The sequence below is a fragment of the Lacerta agilis genome, chromosome 5 (assembly GCF_009819535.1).
Source record: "Lacerta agilis isolate rLacAgi1 chromosome 5, rLacAgi1.pri, whole genome shotgun sequence".
In the NCBI taxonomy this organism is placed as follows: Eukaryota; Metazoa; Chordata; class Lepidosauria; order Squamata; family Lacertidae; genus Lacerta; species Lacerta agilis.
In genome coordinates this window covers 74,314,243-74,340,549 of record NC_046316.1, presented here as the reverse complement: position 1 = coordinate 74,340,549, position 26,307 = coordinate 74,314,243, and the positions used below count along the sequence as shown (strand labels likewise).

Sequence of the window (26,307 nt, the reverse complement as noted above, 5' to 3'; positions counted from 1 at the left end):
GGTGCAGATTCTATAGTCTAGATATGTTCTGTGTGAAGAATTACTTCCTCTTGTTGGTCCTGAATCTCTCAACATGAACTCCCACCTGCAGTCTTTATAGGCAGCTCACGCAGAACGGAACATGTTTCAGTAGTTTGGTCATGGTTGTTACAAAAATCTTCTTGGAAATGGATCTATGCTTCTGACGGAGATGACTTTTGCTCTGAATTGATTCTTCCTCTGGATCTTTCAGAACCTGTTTCCCAACTACAGTGTTTGCTGTGTGTCAAGAAGCAATTTGTTACTGATAGTGCTTTGTAACAAACTGGCTCCGGCTCCGGCTCCGATACAATATTTACAAAGTGAAATATGTGACAGATGGCAAGGCAGCGATTACCTAATCATTTCGAAACTGAATTTTCCTTTTGTTTTATTTTTTGCCAAGGGCTATTCTATTTCACCAGCACCCCATGCAAAATATTTACTGTGCAGAATTAAGCAACTTAAAATATAGCTCATGTGCCCAGTGCCAGAATGACCTTAATATATTTATTTAGAATAATTATAAATCACCACCAAACCGCCCCAACATAACCAATCTCTGAGCATGGTACATACAGTACAAATAAAACTGATCCAGACTGAACAACCTCAATAAGAAAACAATTTCATAACAAAAGCAGATAAAAGAAATAGATTAAAATCCTCAAGGCACTGATTCTTAACAACACAAGTGAGTTGTAAGAACTAAACAGCTAATGTTCTGCAAGTGTCTAGGCAAAGCAAATAGGTTTTTTGCATGATGCATGGTAAAGAGGAGGTGCCATGCATACTGCTAAGGCATGGGTAAACACACTTCTTTGGCCCAAGCACCAAACCCTTGTCCAATTCCCAGGGGGATCACATGCCAGGAGTGGGTGTAGCCAAAACTGGGTGTGACATTGCATGCATGCAGACACAGAAACACACATACACACCCCTTCTTGGCTGATCCATGCAGATCTGTGGATGGGGGCGGGTATCAGTCCCTCTCTGTTCATAAAACTGACTGATCTGATGTATCAGATTTGTATCCTCACAAGTGCACTAATCTCTCTACATTCCATTGATGTGCCTGCTCAGTTTCTTTGTTCTTTCTGCTGCTGCTGCTGCTGCAGCCTCCCAATGGGTAGTTTATTGGGTGAGCAAAATAATTGTAAGGGAGCCCAGATCAGGTCAGTGAACTGAGGGTTAAAAAGGTAAAGGACCCCTAACAGTTAAGTCCAGTCGCAAACGACTCTGGGGTTGAAGCGCTCATTTCGCTTTACTGGCCAAGGGAGCCGACGTTTGTCCGAAGACAGTTTTTTCCGGGTCACGTGGCCAGCATGACTAAGCTGCTTCTAGCAAAACCAGAGCAGCGCATGGAAATGCCGTTTACCTTCCCACCGGGGCAGTACCTATTTATCTACTTGCACTTTGACATGCTTTCAAACTGCTAGGTTGGCAGGAGCTGGGACTGAACAACGGGAGATCACCCCGTTGTGGATATTCAAACCGCTGACCTTCCGATCAGCAAGCCCAAGGCTCAGTGGTTTACACCACAGCGCCACCCACATCCCCTGAGGGACAGCCACCATTTAACTAGCCACTAGCAGTAAGAAGGACCTTATAAAAGCAAAAAGCCCACACTATATTTCTTTAAGTGGGCTCTTTGGAAAATCCCATTTCAATTTGCTTCTATTTCTCTGTTACAAAGATTGGGAATGATAAACATTGGGGATGGGGGAACCTGTGGTTCTTTAGATGTTGATGAACTACAACTATCATCATCCCTGAACAATGGTCACGCTGGCTGCGACTGGTGGAAGCTGTAGTCCAATAACACCTGGAGGGCCACATGGTTCCCATCCCTGGTTTAAAGCTTTGATCCAGAGATTTTCTGCATGCAGCATAGGGCTATCCATATAATCCCTTGCACATCTAGCCTCCAAACAGGTAGATGGTGCTGTTGACTTTGAGAGCAGCACTCACTTGCTTGGATATGTGGAGGTCTGGGGTTCATTCCTTCCACTTCTCTTTTCCTTTGAGGACAAATGGGGTGTGTGTGTGAGGGGGGAGAGATGATGCCTCTGATTAGCAATATCATAAGCAACTTCCACAGTTCCCAATCCTACATCAGAAACAGTGTTGGATCCAGCCTGGGAAATGACTATGAATGCAACTCCAATTTTCTGCATGCTTTTCTTAATTCTGAAGAGACGCTTCCACGTGCCAATTGCCCTTTCTGAATCAATGCCACAAAGCAGATGTGAAGTATCCAATTAAAATTAGATTAAATCCGTTCAAACGCAACAGATGCTAAATACGAAACCATCTGCTGACTTAAGCCACACACACCTCCAAAAAACCAGGCAAGATAAGATTGAAATGGCAAACAATGGATGGGATCCAGAGTAAATTAGTTGCAGAGTTCCCACTGAAATGCCTGTCTGGTTCCAACCTAATGTGTATAATTTTGCCTGTTTTCACAGTTCATTCTGTCGAGTAGCATGCTACACTAGCCCTTGATCCAAGGTGTTAGATCCATGTACCTGAATTTAGTTCCCACTGAAATCAACAGGACATACGACTTGCCTTTTAGTAGTCTTACGCATACTAACTCTATGTCAATCAGTTGAAACTACACCCTGTTGACTCTCCTATCATGATGAGCCAGAAAGTTTGTTTTCAGTTTTGCGTGTTATCAGCTTTCACAGAGATCAAAACTACTTCTAATACCTGGGAAATCACCCTGTTCCCTTCCTAAGAAAATGAGTCAGCTATTATTGGTTAATGCCAGATATAAGTTCCAGGTGTGGTGGAAGTAGCTGGAAGACACATTAAATCCATTCCAAGGTATATGTATTCAGGGCAAATAATGTCTTCACCCTTAGAGCATATGTCTGTCTTCATTTAGCATTGGTGTTTAAGCATTTGGAACATTAGTTGTTTTTTCAAAAAAATATTGTGTTAAAGTGTGCAATGCAATCCAAATTTATCCCATTTTAGGGTATATAGTTGTTGTTTTTAATGCCAGTATCTGCCATTTGCACTTCCTACCAGCTATTTTTAATGCAAACACTTCTTTCCTTTCTTTAGCCAAAAGAAGAGGCTTTGAATTCAATCTGTCATTCCAACAAGGTTATGGAATCTATAAGATATCTCATGACAACCATCACAGTGACGATGGCAACTCTATATCATACCACAGCTTGCTCAACTATGACTGCGAGAATATAAGAGAGACTCAAAAGGACTGCAACAGAATTGAGTTCAGCACCATCTCCCTGGAGGACAGCTCCCTGCTTAAAGAGAGCGCCAACTGCAAAAAAACTGTTGGCACAGACACCAAACAAGACCTTAACAAGGATAAGTTCATGGATTGCCTGCTTTCTGACAAAATGGGAACGTATAAAAAAGAAGAGGTCAGGAATATTGAGAAGTGTGCTTTCTTTGAAGAGAAGGAAAGAAGGCTTTCTCATGAGGAGTGCCGAAAACCAGAACTCTCTGACTGGGAGTGGTGCAGAAGTAAGTCGGAAAGGACCCCACGGCAGGTAGAGTCTTTCCTTGTTTTGAAATCTTCTAAAAGTGTCTACTTATATGTAGTGGTACTATATGTACTATAGTACTGTATGTGTGTTATGTGACGAATACCTTGCAGGCTTAGTGGTCTGTGCCTTACCTCTATGTTTTGCAACTTGAGCATCTATATCACTAAGATTTATGTGAAAAAGAGCCACAGTTGAGATAGTGTTCATCAACTTCATGGAATGTATTCCTATTTATTTCACTGGCAATAAAGCCTGAAGACTTTGGTTTACCGGCATTGCAGATAGGGTAGAGCTATAGTAAGTATGCTTCACCCTAGAGTCTATTCTGGCACTTAAGATGCAGAGAGAGAGAGAGAGAGAGAGAGAGAGAGAGAGAGAGAGAGAGAGAACCTACTAATTGCAAACAGTACTAATTGCAGTACCTACTAATTGCAGTTAGTATGAGTGTCATCAGCCATCGGAGGTAGAGAAAGTGCAAAATCATTCTGAGACACACACACACACACACACACACACACTCACACACACACACAATCTCTTGCACAATATCTCCACTTCCTTTCCACCTTTTGGGCATGACTTTCCTCCATGCTGTTTTTCCATTTGTTTGTTTGCTTGTTTAATCATATGATCAAAAGCAAGGGATTTTGCTGGTACCAAATCTGGTTCCTTGACAGGTGGAGTGGATAAATGCTTAGAAGATAGCAAGGAGTTCTGCTTCCTTCTTTGCAATGCATCACCATTTCCTTGGGAGGTGCCCTCTGTGCTTTTAGGCAATGTAGTCCTTGAGTGTACACAAGTCCTGCCAGAGTCTCCTTACTTCCATTTACTGTACGCTTGCCATATCTTGAAGAGCCAAAAAGAGGACAGCCCGTCCTGGGGAAAGAAGCATGTGGCCATGGGCACGTGGGGCCACTGTGGTGCTCCTCTTTCCCTGGCTCAGACTGGCAGTGGCCATGGCGTGCAGAGCAGCCCACATCCAAACCGCCCACACCTGAGCCTGAGCCGCCCAGCCCAAATTGCTGCCAGCCCGAGCAGAGGCGGGACCCCAGCTCCTACCTGATCACTCCACTGCAGTCCTTCTGCTTCCAGGCCACAGTGTCCTCCCAAGCATGCACATACCCACTCCCCCCATGGAAAACAACAACAAAACCGGATGGGCATGTTGGCTTCCAAAAAGAGGACATGTCCAGGTTTTCCTGGACATATGGCAACCGTTATTTACTGTTCACCAATTTCAGTGCCTGATTGCTACAAACCACCATCTCTCTTTCTCATCTTCTAATTGAAACAATCATATTTCCTCATGATCAGGGTGTAGTGGTAAGTGCAGGAGCTCATCATTACAGCCCCCATAGCAGTCATCTGGGTTCCTCCACTATTAGACACCCGCACATACCCAATTTATTAGAAACTGCATTGTGCTCAGTGGGGCTTTGTTCCGAGTTCATTGGTTCAGCTTATAAACCACATGGAGCTGCAACACGGCATGTAGCTTGCAATTAGAAATACAGACAATTTCACAAAGAAGTGTGGATCCAAGAGCTAGGATGAATTAGGAACTCCATCAAAGGAAAGGAATATCCAGACTCTGCTTCGTCTGACTTCTGATATGCTAACCTGTCACAAACAAACTTGAAAGTCTCATTATCACCTCATTCACTTGTCAGACCAAAGAGAATCTGTCAATTGCCCTGAAATTCTGGTGGATGATGTCATCATTCCTGCTGCGAAAAAGCCTCCGGGTTGCCCTCCCTGCTCATTCACCACCACTCTCTCACAGAAAAGTAGCTTCTATGCAGTTTTAACAGTAAGTGAGAAAGGTGTCTTTGTCTGTGAAGAACCCATTCAGCTTTCATTTATTCAAAGCAGGCATGGAAGCAAGGAAGGACATTCATATACCAACCAGATTATGCAAGATCGTTGCTATTTAAGGTGGTTAAATATTGAAAGAAGTAGTGTTAAGTTTTAAAAATGGTTTTCACCAGTGTTTTTTCCCCTGGAAGAATAGGTGCTGGTACTCACCATGAAGTTGTTACAGTAAGTGCCACACTTTTTAACAAACAAAAACGAGGTGCGCAATCTTGAGTACCCCCTGAAAAGAAAGTACTGGTTTCACCTGTGAAACTGGAGTTCAGCACCCTGGACAGAAATATTATCTGCAATGCACTTGTATTCATGGATACTCTGGTAACTAAAAATTAATTATTTAGACCTAAAGACCAAAGCACATTCTGGGAATACATATTGGACCCAACACCGATCTTTGCAAAGAAAGCCCAATACTTGCTGTGCTTGCTGCCCCTGCACATCTATCCTCCTTAGAAATGGTGTTTGCTGCACATCTATCCTCCTTAGAAATGGTGTTTCGAGCTATGAAAGGGCAAGCCAGGGCAGATATTCAAAGTGAGGGCTTCATCTCATGTCTATTCATCTTAGCTTTTTTTGAGCCTCTCCATATGTATTCTCATGAATTCCTGGTACTGAGAAATTGAGCCACACTCACCTCTCCTCACCACAATTATCTTCAGGTCAATTTGTTATTTTCTTTTGGTTTGTTTATCAAAATATTCATATACTACAATAGCATAACAAAATGTCAAGGTGGTTTACAGAAATACATGCATGGAATTAAAACACACACGCCTTTAAAATCAAAGACCATCAACTAACTATGATGGAGAAAATGTTTTATTTAATTGCCTGAATGAGCCTGGCAGCGTATAATTTTTTCAGCAGGCATTTAAAGGTTGAAAGAAAAGGTACCTGCTGAATCTCTGGGCTGGGCTGATGACCTTAGAGGCTTGGTTTTTTCTTGTTGTCAGGTGAGCCTCATCAACTCAGGGGACAAAGAACAATGCTCCTGCAGATTACATCAGTGATTAAACTGGGATGTAAAGGTTTCAGCAATTCTTAAGGTACCTTGGACCTTGGTACCCCAATTCCCCTCACAGACCCCCATTCCCCTCACAATTCCTCTAGGAAATTGAGATCAGAACTACTTATTTGAGGGGAATGGTGCCTCCTGATGACTCTCAGCACCCTTAGGGAACTACAGCTCCCGGAATTCTTTGGGGGAAGCCCTGACTGTTTAAAGTGGCACCATAGTGCTTTAAATGTATGGGGCGAATATGGCCTATGACAGCTTCATATGAACAAATGACTGGGACACATCAGTGGGAAGATTGCTGATGTTCTTGGGTGACGCTTGCAGGCTTCACTTGGACATCTGGTTGGCCATTGTGAGAAAAGGCTGCTGGATGAGCTGGGCTTTTGGCCTGCTCTGGCGGGGTTCTTAGATCTTTATGCCCAATGTGTGACGTCAAAACTAGATGGCAGGTTGTGGTGTTTGGGGTTTAATACCCCTGTGTGAATATATCAATAGGATTCACCAGATGCTTTGCAACAACAAGCCTTTTAACTTGAGATCTTTCCCATTCTGCAACTGTATTAGAATAGTTTCAATGATGTGTTTATTGTTTCATTGGGAAGAAGGGAGGGATATAAATTAACAACAGCAAGAATGCCCAATGGCCTCAGCCCAGTATACCTGAAGGAACGTCTCTACCCCTATCATCTAGTCCAGACACCGAGGTCCAGCTCCGAGGGCCTTCTGGCAGTTCCCTCACTGCGAGAAGTGAGGTTACAGGGAACCAGGCAGAGGGCCTTCTCGGCAGTGGTGCCCACCCTGTGGAACACCCTCCCATCAGATGTCAAGGAAATAAACAACTATCTGCTCTTTAGAAGACATCTGAAGGCAACCCTGTTTAGAGAAGTTTTTAATGCTTGATGTTTTATCATGTTTTTAATATTCTGTTGGGAGCTGCCCAAAAGGCAGGGTATAAATATCATCATCATCTTCTTCTTCTTCTTCTTCTTCTTCTTCTTCTTCTTCTTCTTCTTCTTCTTCTTCTTCTTCTTCTCCTCCTCCTCCTCCTCCTCCTCCTCCTCCTCCTCACCTTGGCTTCCACAACCAGTTGGTGCCAAAATAGGTCTGAGAGCAAGTGTAGTGGTTAGGAAATTGGACAAGGACTTGAGAGCCCAGGGCTCAAATCCCCACTTGCCCATGAAGCTCACTGGGTGACCTTGGGCCACTTACTTCCTCTCAGCCTAACCTACCTCACAGGGTCATTGTGGGGATTAAATTGGGGGGGGACCATGTATGCCATACCTTGAGCTTCTTGGAAGAAAAGGTGGTAAATAAATGCAATAAACAACAACAACAACACAACCTGGTGTGTGTGGCTAGCCTCTTCTACCCTAGAAGTGAGGGTTATCCTTTCCTAGACAAAGTTTTTCTCTGCCTGCTTACCAACCCTCCCTATTCCGTTGGCATGAACAACTTGACATTTTGCAAACCGTCTCCCAGAGCCCTGTTGTCATGCCCTCATGCTCGGCAAGTTCTAAAGTTCAGGGCTTCTATTCACAAGGTCCATTTGCTTCCTGCATCCAGTAGTAGTTGCCAGGCTGCCTGCCACAAGTATGACATTTGATCTTTCGAACAAACTGGGGAGACGGGGGGGGGGGGGTTGCAAGTGCCAAAAGCAGAACTGACTGCTGTACCCTAGGGCTATGGCAATACGGATGAACCAAGTACTTCAGTATTATTAATCACCATTTTATTACTGCAGTAAATTCCAAATAATATGATGTTTTCCTTACTGCCAGTTCCTAAGAGCTTTCTGTTTTCAACTTTTGAGCAAACGCTTGTTAGTGATATGGAGCGAAGCAAAGACTCGTTCTTCAGTGACATGCACAAATGCTGCTCTGCTTCTAAATGCTAGAATGCATTTATAGCACATATTAGGGGTGGTTTTAAATAGTTATTTTCAATGCAGCGCAGAAATTGAGAATGCACTGCTGTGTCCAAAGGAGGGTTCCTTTTTCAGTCTGCATGTGAAAGAGAGCCTTGGACTGATTTCATAATAACACTTGGCTAAGCCTTCAAAGTGCCTCAGACATGACTTGGTATCGTTGTTATCCTTACAATGAGCCTGTAAGGTAGGTCAGTATTTGTATCTCCATAAGCAGGACTAGCAACAAAATGTTGCACTATAGCCTCACTTGGTAACAGGACTGTTCAAACCAGCCAGATTTATAAATTGTTATGGACTCAATCAATCCAAGTAGCTCTCCCTACTCCAGCATCGCCTCCCACATTTTTTTTAACCCACACTTTCCAGCAGCTGGCATTCAGAAGAATATTGCCTCCAACCACTATGCTGCACTAGCTCTCTTTATGCAAAGAATTGGTTTTGACACTGTTCTGATAAGTATCTCCTTATAAAGTTGGCTCAGCTTTTTTTTTTACAATGCAGAAATGAAATGATGACAAATGAAAATGTCACTTTTGAGTTCTAGAGTGTATCATGGGGCCCCTGGGGCTCTCCAAATTGGGACAAGATGCTTGGGGGCAATTTTGTCAGCTGTCCAGGCCACATATGCATTCCTCAAATCAAACAGGGCTTCAGCAGGAGCACCAGTCATATGAGTGATAAAATCATCTTCTAAAATCCATCAGCATCCATAGGGGGCTGGGGGGGGGCAGTCCATTTTAACAGGCCTTGCAAAGGGAAAAGGCTGGTGTAAGTCTCAATCTCAACAGCATTCTAACCACGACAAGAGAATACTTGTAACATATTCTGCCTTCAGATCACCTTCTTCCTGCCTAGGAGAGAAACCCAAATCCAGTGTGTGTTGTTGGGACAGCCTTGTTGGGACAGCCCCATGTTTGTCAGGACAGTCACAAAGTCCTGAGCTGGCCCAGATCCTCAGCACAGACATCCCAGAGAATCAGCATCCTGGGGGGTCCTCAACACCAACTCTCATGCCAACTCTCTGTCAGCTCAAGTAGAGGAGCCGCTGGACAGTGGATCTTCTACACCAGCAGAATTCCAAATCTGTCCCAACACACAATATACAAACACTCCACATTTTTACTCACTCAGACAGGTGGTCCGGAGAGTAACTGAAGTTCCATAGACTGCAGCAAATTCCATTCATAGCCAGTGAGTCTACTCTGGTGCTGATCCGAGTGCTCAAGTGGGTACAGCTAGGAGAGAGTATTTCTACCCAGGTCTCAAACATACATGGCAAGTCAACTTCCTCATCCATCATCAAATTGTAGATGAACAAGATCTTATTGCAAACTGATCTGGTGTTTAAAAGCAGCACTATCAGATCCAGTGGCTAGTGGGTGGGGGGAGATCAGTGTAGCCAATAACTGTTTTGAGCCACCTTTCCCCATACTAGGCATGATTTCCAAATCCCATATCCCCCCCCTTGCCCATGACACCTTGATTTTGCCCCCACCCATCCTTCTCTGTTCTCCACAGCTAAGTTAATAACACCTTTCCCATGCACAAATCAAGGACAGGGGCAGTGTTTCAAAATGCTCGACCCTGATCATTTTACTGGAAACAGACAACAGAAACAGCCACTGACTCACAAATAGCCTAAATCCTCCCTATGCCTGGAAATAGTAACTGTACCTTGCCATACACAAACACAAATACTTTTTTAAATGGTTTTCCCATCAATGTTGCTGTTGTCAGGCTACTTCTGCCTGTGTTGGCCCAGCAGCTATCCCTGTTCCCTCTACCTAGAAATAGAGTTCCGACCGGTGAGATGTCAATTAAGAGTGAAGGCTGTGTTTTCATGCCAGCATGATAGTCCAATGGCTCCAAATGTGGTACAGCAGAAACACAGAGCTGGGGATAGACGGCAGCCACCTGTTTTGTGGCTCTCCCACCTGCTGGCTGTGCAGTGCTGATGGGGGGCATTCTTAGATAACTCCAGCACTATGGGTTGTTCTTCTTTGGCGATCACTCGTAGCCAAGTAAGATTGTCTTCCATAAACGTGGTTTTAACAGTGGGTTAGTAAGGGACTGTGGAGGCCAATTCTGGATGCACACGTCCTTCCACAGTGGGGACATGGGTTTCCAGGTGGGAGTTGATCATGGTGAGGGTTTGCCAAATGTGCCTTCCTCTTAGGACATTTCTCCCTTTCATCCTGAGTTCAGGCATCTTCAAAGCCCATGACACCTTTGTTCTCCAATTGGAGCGCTCACAGGCCATTGGTTCCCAGTTGTCGGTGTTTATACTGCATTTTTTAAGATTTGCCTTGAGAGAGACTTTAAAGTTCTTTTGTTGACCACTGGCATTACGCTTTCCATTTTTAAGTTCAGAATAGAGTAGTTGCTTTGGAAGATGATAATCAGGCAGCCAAACAACATGACCAGTCCAACGAAGTTGATGTTGAAGAATAATTGCTTTGACACTGGTGATGGTGGGCATTCTTAGATAACTCCAGCACTATGGGTTTTAGCCAATGCTAGTTCTACTCAGAGCAGACTCACTGCAATGAATGGACCTAGGTTAGCTGTGTCCATTATTTCCAATGGGTCTGTGCTGGCACTGGATTGGGGGCAACCCTAAGGTTCTCTTTTAACTCTCACAGTCCAGCAAGAGTAATGTTTCCACCCCCTAAAGGGCAAGGAAGTACATACACAAAAGCATTCAAGGCACATACTTATCCTGATTCTCTGGAGTAGATTTTGGAAGAATGTGAGTGCAACCTCGTATCTCCAGGGATCTACACTTTGCAAACTTTCCTAGTGCCCACACTTCAGACAAAGCCCAGGAGAAGCTGTCACGAGCCAATTCCTCCCATAGGACTTTTTTCCAGTCAGGAAGCATTACTTCAGAGCACTGGAGAAATGTTTAATGAAAAGAAACACACTTTCCCTTTCACAACCTTGCCAAGATGAGGCAAGTTCAAAACCCCACTCCGCCAGAAATTCTAAAGTTCCCTGCAGATGAAAAATAGAATCCTCAATTCTCAGAGGAAGCAAACTTTCAAGAAACTGGAGGAGAGATTTCAGCACAACTCCGGTTGTCGCACATGAATAAAAGAGCAAAAAACATGCTCATGGTTTAATAATTTCCATCTCTACTTGCATTGTAACTAGTTTGTTATTAAAATGGCTCAGCACAATCCTATATATTTCTACTCAGAAGTAAGCTCCACTAACTTCAGTGGGACTTACTTATAGGTAAATGCATATACTTTTGAAACTTCACAGTCCTATCACATTGTACTCACAGTTTAATCTGTAAGGAAAAGCAAACAAAGTGTGTTTCAGATCATTTCTAAATGTAATTTATCTGTTGGTATTAGAGGGCTTAATTCCCCCCAACAAATATTTATTGCTTGTAACCACAGGCCATTGTAAATTATAGAATTTAATAATCTGCCATTTCTATCCCAATGGGATCCCAAGAAAACCAAGCACAGATGATTAAAAATGACTTGTTAAACATATAAATCAATAAGTTTTCATGGAAGAACTCAATTGAGAAGTAGCATTACAACACAAAAACATGTTTTTAAAAATTGAGTAGCAGCCCAGCTGGGAGACAAGATGGATCATTGTGGGACCTTGTAGGACACTGGGGTGGGGCAGCCTTCCAGAACAACTAAAGGTAAAGGTAAAGGGAGCCCTGACCATTAGGTCCAGTTGCGGACGACTCTGGGGTTGCGATACTCATCTCGCTTTACTTCGAGAATACAGGAAGTAAAGTAGAAAGGTTGCAAGGACTCAGGCCGGCAATAAACAATGGTTTTCTCTATTTTTGTTGTTGAAAGTATAAAACAAATTCCAGTTACAACGATTGTTAACTCCAGGACAAGGCCCTGTTTCAGAGGGCCTTCTCGGTAGTGGCAGAGGGCCTTCTCGGTAGTGGCGCCCGCCCTGTGGAACGCCCTCCCATCACAGGTCAGGGAAATAAACAACTACCTGACATTCAGAAAAAACCTGAAGGCAGCCCTTTTTAGGGAAGTTTTTAATGTTTGATATTTCTGTATTTGATTTCTGTTGGAAGCCGCCCAGAGTGGCTGGGGAAATCCAGCCAGATGGGCGGGGTACAAATAATAAATATTATTATATTATTATTATTATTCTTCATCAGCTATCGTTTCTTAGTTTTATGGTCAAAGTGTACTGAGTGTGTCTCGCATCTCGCTTTACTGGCTAAGGGAGCCGGCATACAGCTTCCGGATCATGTGGCCAGCATGACCAAGCCGCTTCCGGTGAACCAGAGCAGCACACAGAAACGCTGTTTGCCTTCCCACTGGAGCAGTACCTATTTATCTACTTGCACTTTGATGTGCTTTCGAACTGCTAGGTGGGCAGGAGCAGGGGCCGAGCAATGGGAGCTCACCCCGTCGCGGGGATTCGAACCACCGGCCGTCTGATCGGCAAGCCCTAGGCTCTGTGGTCTAACCCACAGTGCCACCTGCATCCCCAGAACAACTAGATATGCTTAAATGTAGCGCCCCCCAGGCCATTCTGGTGAAGTGCTCCAGAATATCAACAGTGTCGACAGAATGTAAAGCTGCTGAGAGGTCCAGAAGAATCACTAGTGTCAGGGTTCTAATTTCAGACACGTTACTGTATAGACTGATAGTTCACATACATTCTGGAAAAGGAAAGGCCTTATCCAGAAAGAAGATTCTCTAAACACCAGGAAGAGCTTTCTGACAGTGGAAAAGACTCCCATGAGAGGTGGTGGACTCTCCTTCCTTGGATGTTTCTAAGCAGAGGTTGGGTGGCCATCAGTCATATATGATCTAGTTGTGATTCCTGCTTTGCAGCGGCTTTATCCTCAAGGATCCCTTCCAACCATACAATTCTATGCTTCTGTAGATACTGAGCTAGATGGACCATTAGTCTTTTTCAATAGAAGGTGGCTTCCTTTGCCCTTAAGATAATTTCTTAATTATCTTCTAACACTTGGATGAATATTGTCTATACATGTGATGTGAAGCTAGGTTGTCCGATTATTCTAATCTCTAGACTAGCCTGGAGAGTAAAGAAGACTCAAAAAAATAAGAAGATACTTAGTTGTTTCTGAGCATGAGCATCGGATCTTTGCAAACCCCCTCAATAAGCACACATCTTGTATGTTGTTTCCTTGTAGTCTTCTGATCAACAGCAGCACCCAAACAAGACAAATGCTGTGCGATATCTCTGTGCCAAATGGTATCTGTGCCAAGTGGGTTACTGAAATGAAAATCTTTTAATAAACAGCATCACGGGCATGTTACGTGAGCTGCCCAAATTCCAGCAACAAAACTACAGACTTGGAATTCCTTTTCACTCCAGGATGTTCTCTTACAATGACATAGAGCTATCCGGTGTTGAATCCTGGAAAATTAATGAGACCTCCCATCTCAGCTTTCAAAGCCTTAATGACTTCACGGTGAGAATCAGTGATTAGTTCCACTTCTGCAAAACACACACAGACAGACACTTATTGGAATGCAAAAGAAAACAGAGAGCAAGCCTTGAGGGGGTGCATCACTGCAAGCACATGTAAATCACTGAACTGATTTTTCTGAAATGAAAATCCAGACATCTGAGCGAGGTGAAAAGGGAGAGAGAATCTTCTCCAGGCTGCAAACACAGCTCGCGGTGGGGAGAGGAAGAGCTTTTGCAAGGCGAAGATACAAGCATATATGAAGGAACCATTGTTTGAAACGAGTTCCTTATCTGCTGCAAGCACTCTGTTCTTCTAACACAGAGGGGCAAGGAGATTGGGGGACCCGGTGCAGTTCTTAAAAAATTCCCCCCTTCACCAAAAAGGAACTCATGAAATTAGGTAGCACAAAAAATAATAATCTTCTGGTATCCTAAAGACTATATAATGTATAGACTGTATACAGTAAAGACTGTATAATGGCATAAGCTTTTGTGGAGTACAAAAAAGAGAGCCCTGACAGAGTGCACATAGGATCCCAAAAAGTTCTGTCACCCAGGCACTGACTACAGCAGTTTAGCTTCAGCCATGGCATTGCATCAGAAGCCGTTGGACCATTCTCAAGCTGCACTCAAAACATAAATATAGCCTCATTTATCCAAAGCGTCCTCAAGGGGCTGTGTGAGATTTTTAGCTATATCCATTGTTGAGTCAGGCAGTCATCCGGAAACAGAAAGCACCTATCCAATTGTACCCTATATTCACAGGATGTTTATGACAGGAGTGTCTCTAAGGAGTCAAAGTCTGGTCCCAGTGGGTTTAGCTGTTTTCATATCAAGGCTGTTTGTGGCTACTGAAATGGATTTGTTTGGGGAGTCAGATCAACATTATGGAGAAGAGTGTACAAAGGGTGATGATGCAGGAATTGAAAGGCAGGTGAAGCCAGGCCTGGCCTTACCATGAGGCAGCCTGAGGCGACTCAGGCAGTGAGATCCCATTGGGATCTAGAGGCAGCATGTAACTAACTAAGAGAGATGAGTGATATTAGACCTCCAAGGCTGATCTACTGATTGTGGTATCTGGCCTTGAAGGACCATGGCTCTAATCTTGCTTAGGCCTCTGTGTGATCAAAGTTACACAAGAACATACCTTAAATATTTGAAGCAGAGGCAAAGAACCTTTTTCAGACTGAGGGCCACATTATACCAGTAGAAAGTTGTTTGGGGGTCACAATCCTGTAATGAGCTTCAGTGACAAACTGACACACAATCACACACACACACAGTAACTCTGATTTTCTTCTCCAGCTTCGATTTTCATTAAATCAATTGGAGCAGGCATAGATCAGCACATACTCCTCGCTAGTTTTTCTCTGAGTTTCCTCTGTCAATTGTAGGCAAACATGTGTTCATTCTGGCACCCGGGTATGTTCTTAGGAGCAAACAAAAAGGCTATAAGTGATTTAGTGAGCCATTCAAAGTTGTGTGTGTACAAGCTAAAGCTATATCCTTGTCTTCAATTTTCTCTATACTGTATATTGTTTATTATTATTTATAAACTCAGTTTTTTAAAAGCTCTTCAACACCTTTATCTTTTCTGACTGCTCAAACCCTCAGTAATCCCAGAAGCATGTACAGTGGTACCTCTGGTTACGAACTTAATTAGTTCCGGAGGTCCGTTCTTAACCTGAAACCGTTCTTAACCTGAGGCACCACTTTAGCTAATGGGGCCTCCCACTGCCGTCGCACGATTTCTGTTCTCATCTTGGGGCAAAGTTCTTAACCCGAGGTACTACTTCCGGGTTAGTGGAATCTGTAACCCGAAGTGTTTGTAACCTGAGGTGTTTGTAACCCAAGGTACCACTGTACAACTGAACTGCAAGCAAAATGTATGGACACTTTTTGAATTTTTTCAAGAAACACATATCTACTTCTCTGCTGAGACATTTTTCCACATTGCTTATTATTTTTTTAAAAAATTTATTTATTCATTTTTGCAGAGGACATAGCTGCCATTGCATGCTTTCCATGATACTAAAACCCCTTTCTCTCTCACTGAATGGCTGATGGGCATAGCTGTCAGCCTTCCCCTTTTTTGCGGGAAATTACCCTATCAGTACTACAGTCTATAGCAGGGGTGGCCAACTTCCAAGAGACTGCGATCTACTCACAGAGTTAAAAATTGGCAGTGATCTACCCACTTTTGGGGGGTTCAGGTCAAAGCTGTTGAGCTTTTATTTAGGAAGGAAAGCCCTGTTTTTTAGGGGTTCACGTAAAAGTTGTTGAGCTTCTTTAGGGAGGAGGAAAGCAACATTGAGCTTTTTTTTAGGAAGGAAAGCCTTGTTTTGGTGGTTCAGGTCATTTTAGGGGTGCGGGGCAAAGATGTTGAGCTACTTTTTAGGGGAGCCAAAGTTTTTTAGCTTCTTTGGGAGGAGCCACTGATCTACCGGTGATCTACCACAGACGTCCAGTGATCTACCGGTAGATCACGATCTACCTGTTGGACATGCCTGGTCTATAGTATAGTACTGATAGGGGAATTTCCCGCAAAAAAGGAAAGGTTGATAGCTATGCTGATGGGTGGAAGGGGACCCTGAGGGTTGGGGGGAAAATTGACTGCAGGCCATATATTTCATTCTATTTTAATCAAGAACAACCAGTCCCCTGCTATGCTCACTACTACAATGAAATTCTACACATGTCTTCTCATAAATAAATCCTACTGAGTTCCATGGAACTAACTCCTAGGTAAGAGTATATAGGACTGTAGCCATAGACCACTTCCTTCCCTAAAGCAATCCTATACATGAGAAGTTTTGGAACTTTTTGAGTCCATGGCTCCCTTGACCAACTGCATTCTTTCTGCGCCATCCCTGTGGGGCTCAGGAACCCAGTTATGTCACCTCTTGCCTGCAGAGCTGGCAGCCTCTCACTCTTTTTCGAACACTCTCCCTTGTGGAGGGTTCCCTCAGTCTCCTCTCCTCTCCCACTTCCCTCCCGTTGGGAGTCCTCCGTGCAGCTGCTGCTGCTGCCACCCCTGGTCTCTGAGCTGCCCCGCCCCAAAGAGGGACATCTGAAGAGGGAGTGAAGGAAAGAGGGACAGAGGCCAGTGTTGCCCACGGAACCCTGACCATCATGCAAGGCACCCCAGGGTACCACGGCACACTGGTTGGAAACCACTGCTATACATACTTACTTGGGAGCAAACCCAACTGAACTCAAGAGACTGACTGCTGAGTTTTCATGCAAATGGTTGACGTCTAAGCCAATTACAGAAAATCTGTAATTCCTGCTCTCCATTTTCTATGACAAATTGGAGTCTAAGCAAGGCAGTTTTGTAGCACCCATTATAAATTTCCCTTTGCGGTGCAATTCATAACAAAACACTTATCGTTGTCACCACTTAAATTGCTTATTTCACATGATGTTGAGAGATGAATGTTACGGCCTGTTGTCTGACCTTGTTCTCAGTAGGAATACAGAAGGATTCTAAAAGCAAAAGCTGGAAAAGTAGAATAATGCTGGAAAACAATGACAGGGAAGCAATATGAGTTTCAGACAGTCAAGATAATCCTCCATTAATTCAGAAAGCACAGCATGGGTAGGCGTTGATGTTTCGAAGGTCAACATAACAGATTAAGTGAATTGGCCCTCAATCAGTTGAGTTCAGTATTTCGAGGTTTGAAATAAATACTTTGCATGAACTGTGGGGGGGGGGGATACACAAGTTATACTCTCAACATTTTCAAGGACAAAATTCCATTTTAATTAAAAATATATCTATGTGAATGCATTCAGCCCAAAGATTAAACTGAGCCATAAAACTGTACTCATCAATTTTTCTAATTTCTGTTTAGAATATCTCTGAACCCACCTTCAACTAAAGATCCCAGGGCAGTGTACAACTCTCAGAACAAACAAAGAAACACAACAAAATATAACAAGGCAAAATAAACAGCCAGCAAACTAAGAACAGGATAAAATACATACATTTTAAAAGAGCCTGAGCAAATAGGAAAGGTTTCTCATGTCCATATAATAGTTGAACTATGGAACTCACTTCCACATGATGTTTTCATGGCCACCATATTGGATGGTTTTAAAAGAGGGTTAGACAAATTAATGGAAGATATTGGACTATCAATGACTACCAGCCACAATGGCTACGTTCTATCTCTACTGCCACTCAATATACTTCTGAATGCTGGTTGCTGGGAATACCAGGTAGATAGAGTGATGTCACTCTCAGGTTCAGCCTGCTGACTTTCCATAGGCACCTGGTTGGCCACTGTGAGAAAAGGATGCTAGATGGGCCCTTAGGCTCTTCTTATGTTCTTATCAGGTCAAGTTTTCATGCAGTCATAAGCTTACAGTGGTCATCTATTCCAAATCTTATTGCAAAACAATGCAACTTGTGGAGTTCTCCTGATGTCTTTACTAATGTGTCGTGGCATGTTGAGTCTCTTGGTTTTCATCTCAGGTATTCTATAGCAGATTGGTGTGCTATCCTCCTCACCTGATAACTGTAACTTTCACATGTGCCATGGCTTAAGAGGACGTTATTTGCCTACCAGAGCAGTTTTTGTGGCTAGAATACCTGTTCTTGTCTGAAACACAGAATCATGTGAATTGAAATGGCTGCTGGAGGGAGGGGTATGCAACAATAGGAGGCTGCTGCTGCTGCTGCTGCTGCTGCTGTGATAGCAGTAGGCACCAGAGGTTATTGTTGTTTCTGCACAAGTATTGAGAACATGGGGCTGTATCCAACCACTTCAGATTCAAAGTAGATCCAGTGAAATGCATGGACATGGCTAATTTAGGTACATACATTTCAGTAGGTCTACTCTGAGTATAACTTTGTTGGAGAGAGCCCATGGAATTTCAGAAGTGAAACCCTTCAAGGTTTACAAACATTCTTATCTCACTCAGGATATATCCCAGGTGATTCCTTTGACGTTTTGTGGCCCTGTCTTGAAAGCAGTGGCTCTTGAGAAATATCTTGAGGATCCTTGATTGTCTATGCAGTTGTACTCATACAGGTTCTGTCCAGAGCTTAGACTGAATATGTGGGATGTGAGACAGGACCATTCATGCACTAAATGTGGCTATATCATGTGACTAGGACTACTGAGATATGAGTATGCAGAGTAGGAGAAGTAACTAAAAGTAGATAACAAGATATCAATTTGGGTGGAACTGAGGGGTTGTGGATGTATAGAAGAGATGTTTATGGATTATTAACAATGAGTTTATTGAAAATCTAACAAGCCTATTTCCACAAGGAAAACAGGAAGACAAAACCAGTTATAAACTGCATTGAGTTTGTCCTCCAAATAATTTCAAAGGAATGTAAGCTACAACATTATTTTTAGAATGCATGCAAAATGCTTCCTGTTTCCTCTCCTCCTTTGCAATAAATAGTATTCCAAATCTCTAAAAAGCGCCAGCACATACACACAGACGCATGCAGAGCATAATTGCTGTCTTTTCTAAAAAGCCTATAATAAATTTGGATCTCCTTCTGGAGGAACAGGAATACAAGAGGCCACCCCAGATTGTATGGAAACCAGTGATAGGGCAGAACAATGTCCACATTTACATCTGGAAGCAAATTCACATTAAAAGGAAAACCAGAAACATTCCAAGACAAGTCATAAAAGCTAAATTTACGTTCTCTGACCTTTGCATGGGTTTTTTTGGCTATGGAAATGGATAGTTTGTTTACAGAATCCCTATCCTGTTTTTGGTGTGCTACGTCACCCTTCAAAATGCTTCTCATAGTGGAGAGTTCAATATGTCCCCCTTTAAAAGTGTATTGAAAATGATCCTGGAAGACGAACCTCTAAGAATTTCAGGAAACTAAATGTAGGCAGCTTTAGGGCAGACAGATAAAGTTTATTATAGGAGAGAAAAGCTGTGCCTGGTGGAATTTTCCTTTCAGTGCAGTTCTTAAAGGCACAGCAGTTCCCAATCCTCCCAGGAAATGTAGGAACCTATTATAGAAGGCAATCTTCACACTGGAAGAATATTTGCAGCAAATGTTGCTATGCCTGAGCAAATGAATATAGCACACCAATACAGTGTGAGGAGCAAGTGGCTTCAGTCTCCAGGTCTATACATCAACTGAGAGTGTGCCATTTTCTGACGTCTTTGCCGGCAATCTGGTAAGCTGCACTGTGGCTTATTTGTCTCAACCTAAGCTCATCTAAGGAGGCAGAACGCACAGTCGATCTCGTTTCCTTCAATTTGTTGTATACCTAAATGAGTTTGATGTGCGTAACAGAGCCTCTTGAAATAAGTCACTCGCAGCAGCCAGAAGAAGAGATGGCAAGCCGAGAGAAAATACGGCAAAGCTTCCTAAAGCAGTGTGTGGAGATTCTCAGTTGTCCCAAGAGGCTGGGGAAACCTAGCCAGAGTCGGTTCCATAAAAGCATTCTGTTGAGAAGCAAGCTATCCTTCACATCAATATCAAATTCTGAAAAAGAGAAAAGGCAAGGAAGCTCTATCCAGCGAGAACTAAAATCCTTCAAAATCATCCACCATATTGAGCATGTTGTACTTTTTACACCTGCCTGTATGCCTTTCCTCCTGCGTAAGCCTTTGCCTCAAGGAACAAGGCCATAGCGGTTAGAGCAGAGGACCCTTGGGGTCGCTTCTAGGCCTACAATTCTATGATTCTGTGTTCATTAAGTGGCGGTTATTAATGTAAGTTTCCACCCTACCACCTTGTCTGCATCAGTCCTACAGGCAGTGACTCTCTTGGCAGAGATGCTATTGGCTCCTCCCACTAGAAAAATCAGGCATCTGTCTAGGTACAGAAAGCAGCTGCTTGAAAGCTGGGTATGGAAAGGAGAAGAAAGCGCTGGGAGGGTAGAAATGAGGCATATCAGTTACTTAGTTCATGGCAACCTTTGGCTCAGTGCTCACTTAATATTCACTAAAAGGAGTGATTTAGAAACAGGAACCCCTTTTTTGTAATTAAACATTTCAGAATCAATACAGCTGGAATTAAATAAAACATTCCAGTACATGAATGTAGCCAAGGGGCAGGGGTGGGGTGGGGTGGGCAGCTGCCCCCCTAAATCAATTAAGTAAATAAAAATACTTAAATAACTGACCAATCGCGCTGCAGATAGCTCAGTTCTGCTTCCCCCGACATAAATCCTGTTCCACTAACATAAATCCTCGCTACACTCATTTACAAAGCTGATGAGGTCAGGGATCAGCCCTTGAGGCAAAGTCCAGTACTTGAATCAACACAATCCAGGCTACAAGGGCGCAGGGATTTTCAGAGAGCAGGGATATTTGGGTGCCTGGTCTACTCATGGAAAAGCCATAATGATTTGGGGGCATCAGGTCTACTCAGTGAAAAGCAAGGGGTTTTGGACACAAGGTCTATGCAGGGGAAGGTTGGATTCCGTGTCTACTCAGCCTCAAGCCAAAATCAAGAGTCACCAGTAGATTCACTGGAACATCATTTTCACATGACTTTCCCAGCTAAAGGCAACCAAGTTAATGGTCAGTTTAAAGGCCAGAATGCAAGGAAATCCTGTGGTGATCAGCTAAGTGGCCCTAATTCAAAGTCATGAATCTAGAAAAAGTGCTGAATTATGAAATTTGGAACCTAGGAAGCTGCCTTCTACCAAGTCCTGTCATTGGACCACATAGCTTTGATTCTTGCGTTGTAGCGGGTTGGAATAGGTGATTCTCAAGGCCCCTTCCAACTCTACAATTCTATGATTGTATAGCTCAGCACTGTCTAAACTGACTGGCAGTGGCTCTCCCAGGTTTCAGACAGGGATCTCTTCCAGTCTTATCTGGAGATGCCTGGGATTGAACATGGGGTCTTGTGCTGCAGATGTGCTCAAGTTCTGAGCTGCAGTTTATCACCAAATTAGGCTAGGCTACATGAAAGATCCAAAAATCAGTACAGCATAAGAAGAAAGAAGAAACTTGCTGGATCATCTAAACCAGTAGCATGTTCTCACAGTAGCCAACCAGATGCCTGTGGGCAGCCTGCATGCAAGAACTGAGAACAAGAGCACTCTCCACTCCTGTAGTTTCAGAAACATTAGTGCCTCTCATTGTGGAAGCAGAGAAGAGCCATTATGGCTAGTAGCCTCATCCTCACAAACAAATCATCTTTGAACGCCATCTAAGTTAGTGGTCATCATCAAGTTGGTCTCATACTACCTTGAGCTAAAATCAATGCAAATGTGGTGTAAAAATTATGTTCTAAAGAAACTGTATACCTTTGAAGACCTAAGTTTTACTTTAGGTTCTTAGGTTGGATGGTCATCTCTCATGGATGCTTTAGTTGAGATTCCTGCATTGCAGGGGGTTGGAATTCTGTGTTTCTGTAATAACATCTGGAAGGCACCATGTTGCCTACCCCTGGCTTTCTGATTAAATTTTACATTTTGGGAAACCATGGAAAGAGGGGAGGAAGAGGCAAACAAAGCAATGGAAAGAGATGAGGCAGTACTTACTTTCAAAGATATCCTGCATCTATTACTTTTTAAAATGTGCAAGAGAAAAAACGGATCCATAGTGATTACAGGTTCCTGTTCTTTTAAGCAAAAATTCATTCTCCTGGAACAATACCAAGAATTCTTGCATGGCCTGTAAGATACAGTCCTGTCTTCCAGAAATTTAATTAGACACGCCTCTAACTATAATCACTTTTTGGACTTGATCTGTGTTAGAACAATCAGCCTTCATTCATCTCAGTTTTCTGGGTGCTTCAGATGTACTAAGTGGATTTCAGACTGAAACTTCAGGCTGTGCACATTAATGCAGTCTGAGCCTTGAGCGCAAAGCATCCCCCAGATGTTTACAGCCAGAGCTCTGACAGCTGCACAAAGCAGCCACTAGGTAACACTAGGCAGCTGCCTAGAGCATTGCAGTGTACACGAGTCTCATACAGATTTTTGAGTAAATTTTGAAACTCCTCCACCGCCTGGCTTGACAATCTCCATTGTGAAATGAGACACCCTTTCCTGACCTTTACAGAAATCCATTTCCCAAGCTTTCCCACGCTTACTGAAAGTGGGGGCAGGGAGCAGGGCCCAGTCTCGGGATATGGGCTAGCGTGATAAAGGTATATTAGGGAATGTCCTTGACGTTCATTTTCCTGCTGAAGAATCTATTCAGACAGGAATAAGGAATCTCAGGCCTGGGAGCCAAATGTGGACCCTTGGGCATTTCTCTCTGTTTCTTGTCACTCCCAAGACCACTGTTCCTCTCCTCACGCCAACAGCCCTCACCAGTGCCCATCACTGACATGTGACTGCCAGGTTTCCCAGAATGCAATGCGAGAAAGCCCAGCTTAGAAAGTCCACCATCCCTGCATTAAGAAGAACCATATGTTCTGTCATTTCACATTGTTTTAATGTTGATGCTTCGTGTATAGGTTCCTGCAATACGCCTTAAGAAAAAGTACCTTCATTTTCACATCCACCTCAGTAGAATGTGAAATTCTTGTCACACTGCTGTGAATTGGCCTCTTTTTGTAAGTCCGTGTAATCAAATATTTTTTTCATATGCCGCCAAAGTCAGCATATCGAGAGTCCAATTATTTACTGATGGAATTTTGGTTACTTCCCAGTTTTGTAACACGAATAGCAACTAATGTGGCCCTGTTGAACCACAACTGAGATTCTGGCTCCGGTAGCCTGAGGCATGATGTAATATGGTGTGGTTTATTTATATATGTACTGCTCTTTGGTCCAAAGGACCCCAGAGCCATGAAGAACATCAATACATATGAAAAGAGAAATATACAATCGAAGTACAATATAATTGATTGTATTTCAGAACAGAATACAACTGAAAATTATTATCATTCAACGCTGTTCATCAGAAGCAGCAAATTGCATTCCACTTGGCTTCTTTGCAGGAGCAAGGAAATCATCAGAACCTCAATTGGGTTTCTTACCCAGCAACGTCAGTGTTAGGTTGTCCAAAGGCTGTCCTAAGTCTTCTGGCACACCCTTCATTTAGCACTGAACTATGGGTGTTGCAGAGGTTCTGCCTCTGGCTGCCCCGCCATAAATACTTGCAAGGAACTAGAGGAGGAGATATCAAGCTTGAATTATAGGCCAAGGGACCAATAGCATGCAAACAGGCTCTTCGCACAATTCCCCCATTCCCAGAGTACTGCCCCACCCAAAATACAGATGTCATTCTCACAACCACAGCCGACATTCACTGCGTAAGTAGCCCACCTCTTTGAGTCATCCATAGCAACCAAGGATGCTTTCAAAGTCTGTCTATTTAGGTAGTCTTTTCATGTTTAATATGCTTACTTGATTTAATTTGGTTTTATTAACTGCCATTCACTATTTCTCTTGTACTCCGCTCTCTTTCATTTCTTTACTAATTTTGTTAATTGCATCTTACATGGTTTGCACTTTCTGGGGTTGGGATGTTATGAAGATGGAAGGTCACATAGGAGGGAGGGCAGTTTTATGAGGAACGGATTAAGGCAATTGTAGAAGAGTTAAATATTAGGGGCTTCAGCCAAATAATGCAGCAAATCTGTTGATTTAAGGGTCTTCCCCCCTCCCAAGTCAAAGAGAGATATTAATACCAATCAAAGTTGGATTAGGACTTCCTTTTCTTTTCTATGTCTTATAGCTCATTGCTCCACTATATATTTTTCTCCAGGTCTGTGATTTGAAACAAGCAGGGTGTCCAAAATGTTTCCAGCACAGCACTTAAGAACTCTGTATTTATTTTAAGCCACAGTAGCAGATTATTTTTTAAAAAGTTAAATGCTCAATTTAAAGACTTAAAAAAAACCCAACCCCAATTCCTACATGGCTCTGCTTTAATTTAAGAAAACCAACCAACCCAGAACTATTTAGAATTCTACAGGTAGCATTCTAGATAGGACATATAGCTTGAGGCTGTCAGAGGAAATAAGCAAGTACTGGAAAAGCCAGTGTGAAACTGTGAAGTTTAAAAAATGTAGACGTCAGAATACACTCCACTTGCCCTCCTTTGGGATCATGGAGGAAAGTGAATCCCTTTTACTCCCCCCCCAAAAAGCTCATGGACCTATCTGTATACAATTTGGCAGGCTTAATCCATTCTAAAGGCACTCTCCTGGAAATTTCACCCACTTCGACCAAAAGGCAAAAACGTTATAGCAGCTTTAAGATTCCCCATTATAGTGAAAGGGGAACACGGAACATCATTTTATAGAGTGATTCAGAACATGAGCTATAGGTTGTAGAGGAGGGAGCACAGAGCAAATCAGTGACAGAATGGAAGTTTAAACCTATGCACATACCTATTAAATACATCACAGACCATTTTTGTAGAACTTGCATTGTAGTATTATAACTCAAAAAAGAACCATGAAATTTAAGAAAGGGGACATGTTTTCATACTGTTGATTAAATTCATGGCATTTAAGAAAGCGAAGAGTGCATTTTCAGCAATGCAAATAAGCGAGGGATAATTGGTTTGCTGTGTTTTCAGCAATGAAAATAATAAGTGAGGCACAATTAGTTTGTTAACAATGGCTTGTTGACTTGTGGAAGCGACATTAAGGAATATTAACAATTTTGTTTCTTTCCAGCGTTCAGGTGGCTCCTTAGCAATTCCTTTGTGCGCATTTCAAGGAACCGTATCTCTCCATGCGCCTACAGGAAAAACCCTCTCTTTATCTACATATGAGGTAAGCACGGAGGGACAGAAAATAACTCCCACATCAAAGAAAATTGAAGTGTATCGCTCCAAGAGTGTGGGTCATGAGCCAAACCCTGAGGATTCTCCAACCACATTTGCTGATACAAGCGTCAAGATCCATTTAGAAGTGCTTGAAATTTGTGACAACGAAGAGGCTATGGACACAGTGTCAATCATCAGCAACATCAGCCAGTCATCAACCCAAGTCCGGTCTCCATCCTTGCGCTATTCTCGGAAAGAGAACAGATTTGTCTCGTGCGATTTAGGGGAAACGGCTTCCTATTCGCTCTTCATACCATCAAACAATCCCAACAACGATATTAACATATCGATCCCCGACACTGTGGAAGCACACAGGCAGAATAGTAAAAAGCAACACATGGAGAAAGAAGGTTATCAAGAGGAGATACAAATGTTAAACAAAGCATACAGAAAAAGAGAAGAAAGCGGTGCCAGCAACTAAAATAAACAGTTTACTTCAGACCTGAATAATTTGGGTTTTCTGAGTCAATACATTCTGTTCTCTTTTTTTGCTTGGACATGAAATCAGAGTTAAGGATATTGGTGTGGCCATGGAAAACATCAGCACATTTAAGATAGAAATCAAGTTATAATGCTGCAAGGGTCACAATCCTGCATATCATTTTAGCAGGATTTAAGCAGCCTAATTGTGTGCAGAATTGTAGTCAAAGCTTTTAAAGCAGCTCTAATGGGCTACCAGGGAAGGGAGGAGATAATGTTTTTTTCTAACAATACTTTATTGCATTTGTTTTGGTTTTCAGTAATGAGCTACCTACCTTTGG

At 42.9% G+C, this 26,307-nt stretch overlaps 1 protein-coding gene across 1 annotated transcript in view; it reads left to right on the top strand.

Annotated features, from left to right (window-relative positions):
- Positions 1 to 26,307, top strand: part of GPR149 (G protein-coupled receptor 149) — a 33,719-nt gene extending 7,412 nt beyond the window's left edge. Inside the window, exons 3-4 of the mRNA XM_033150476.1 lie at positions 3,097 to 3,551; positions 25,395 to 26,307. Of these exons, the coding sequence (XP_033006367.1) occupies positions 3,097 to 3,551; positions 25,395 to 25,967 (1,028 nt within the window). The 3' untranslated portion in view covers positions 25,968 to 26,307. The remainder of the gene's footprint in view (positions 1 to 3,096; positions 3,552 to 25,394) is intronic.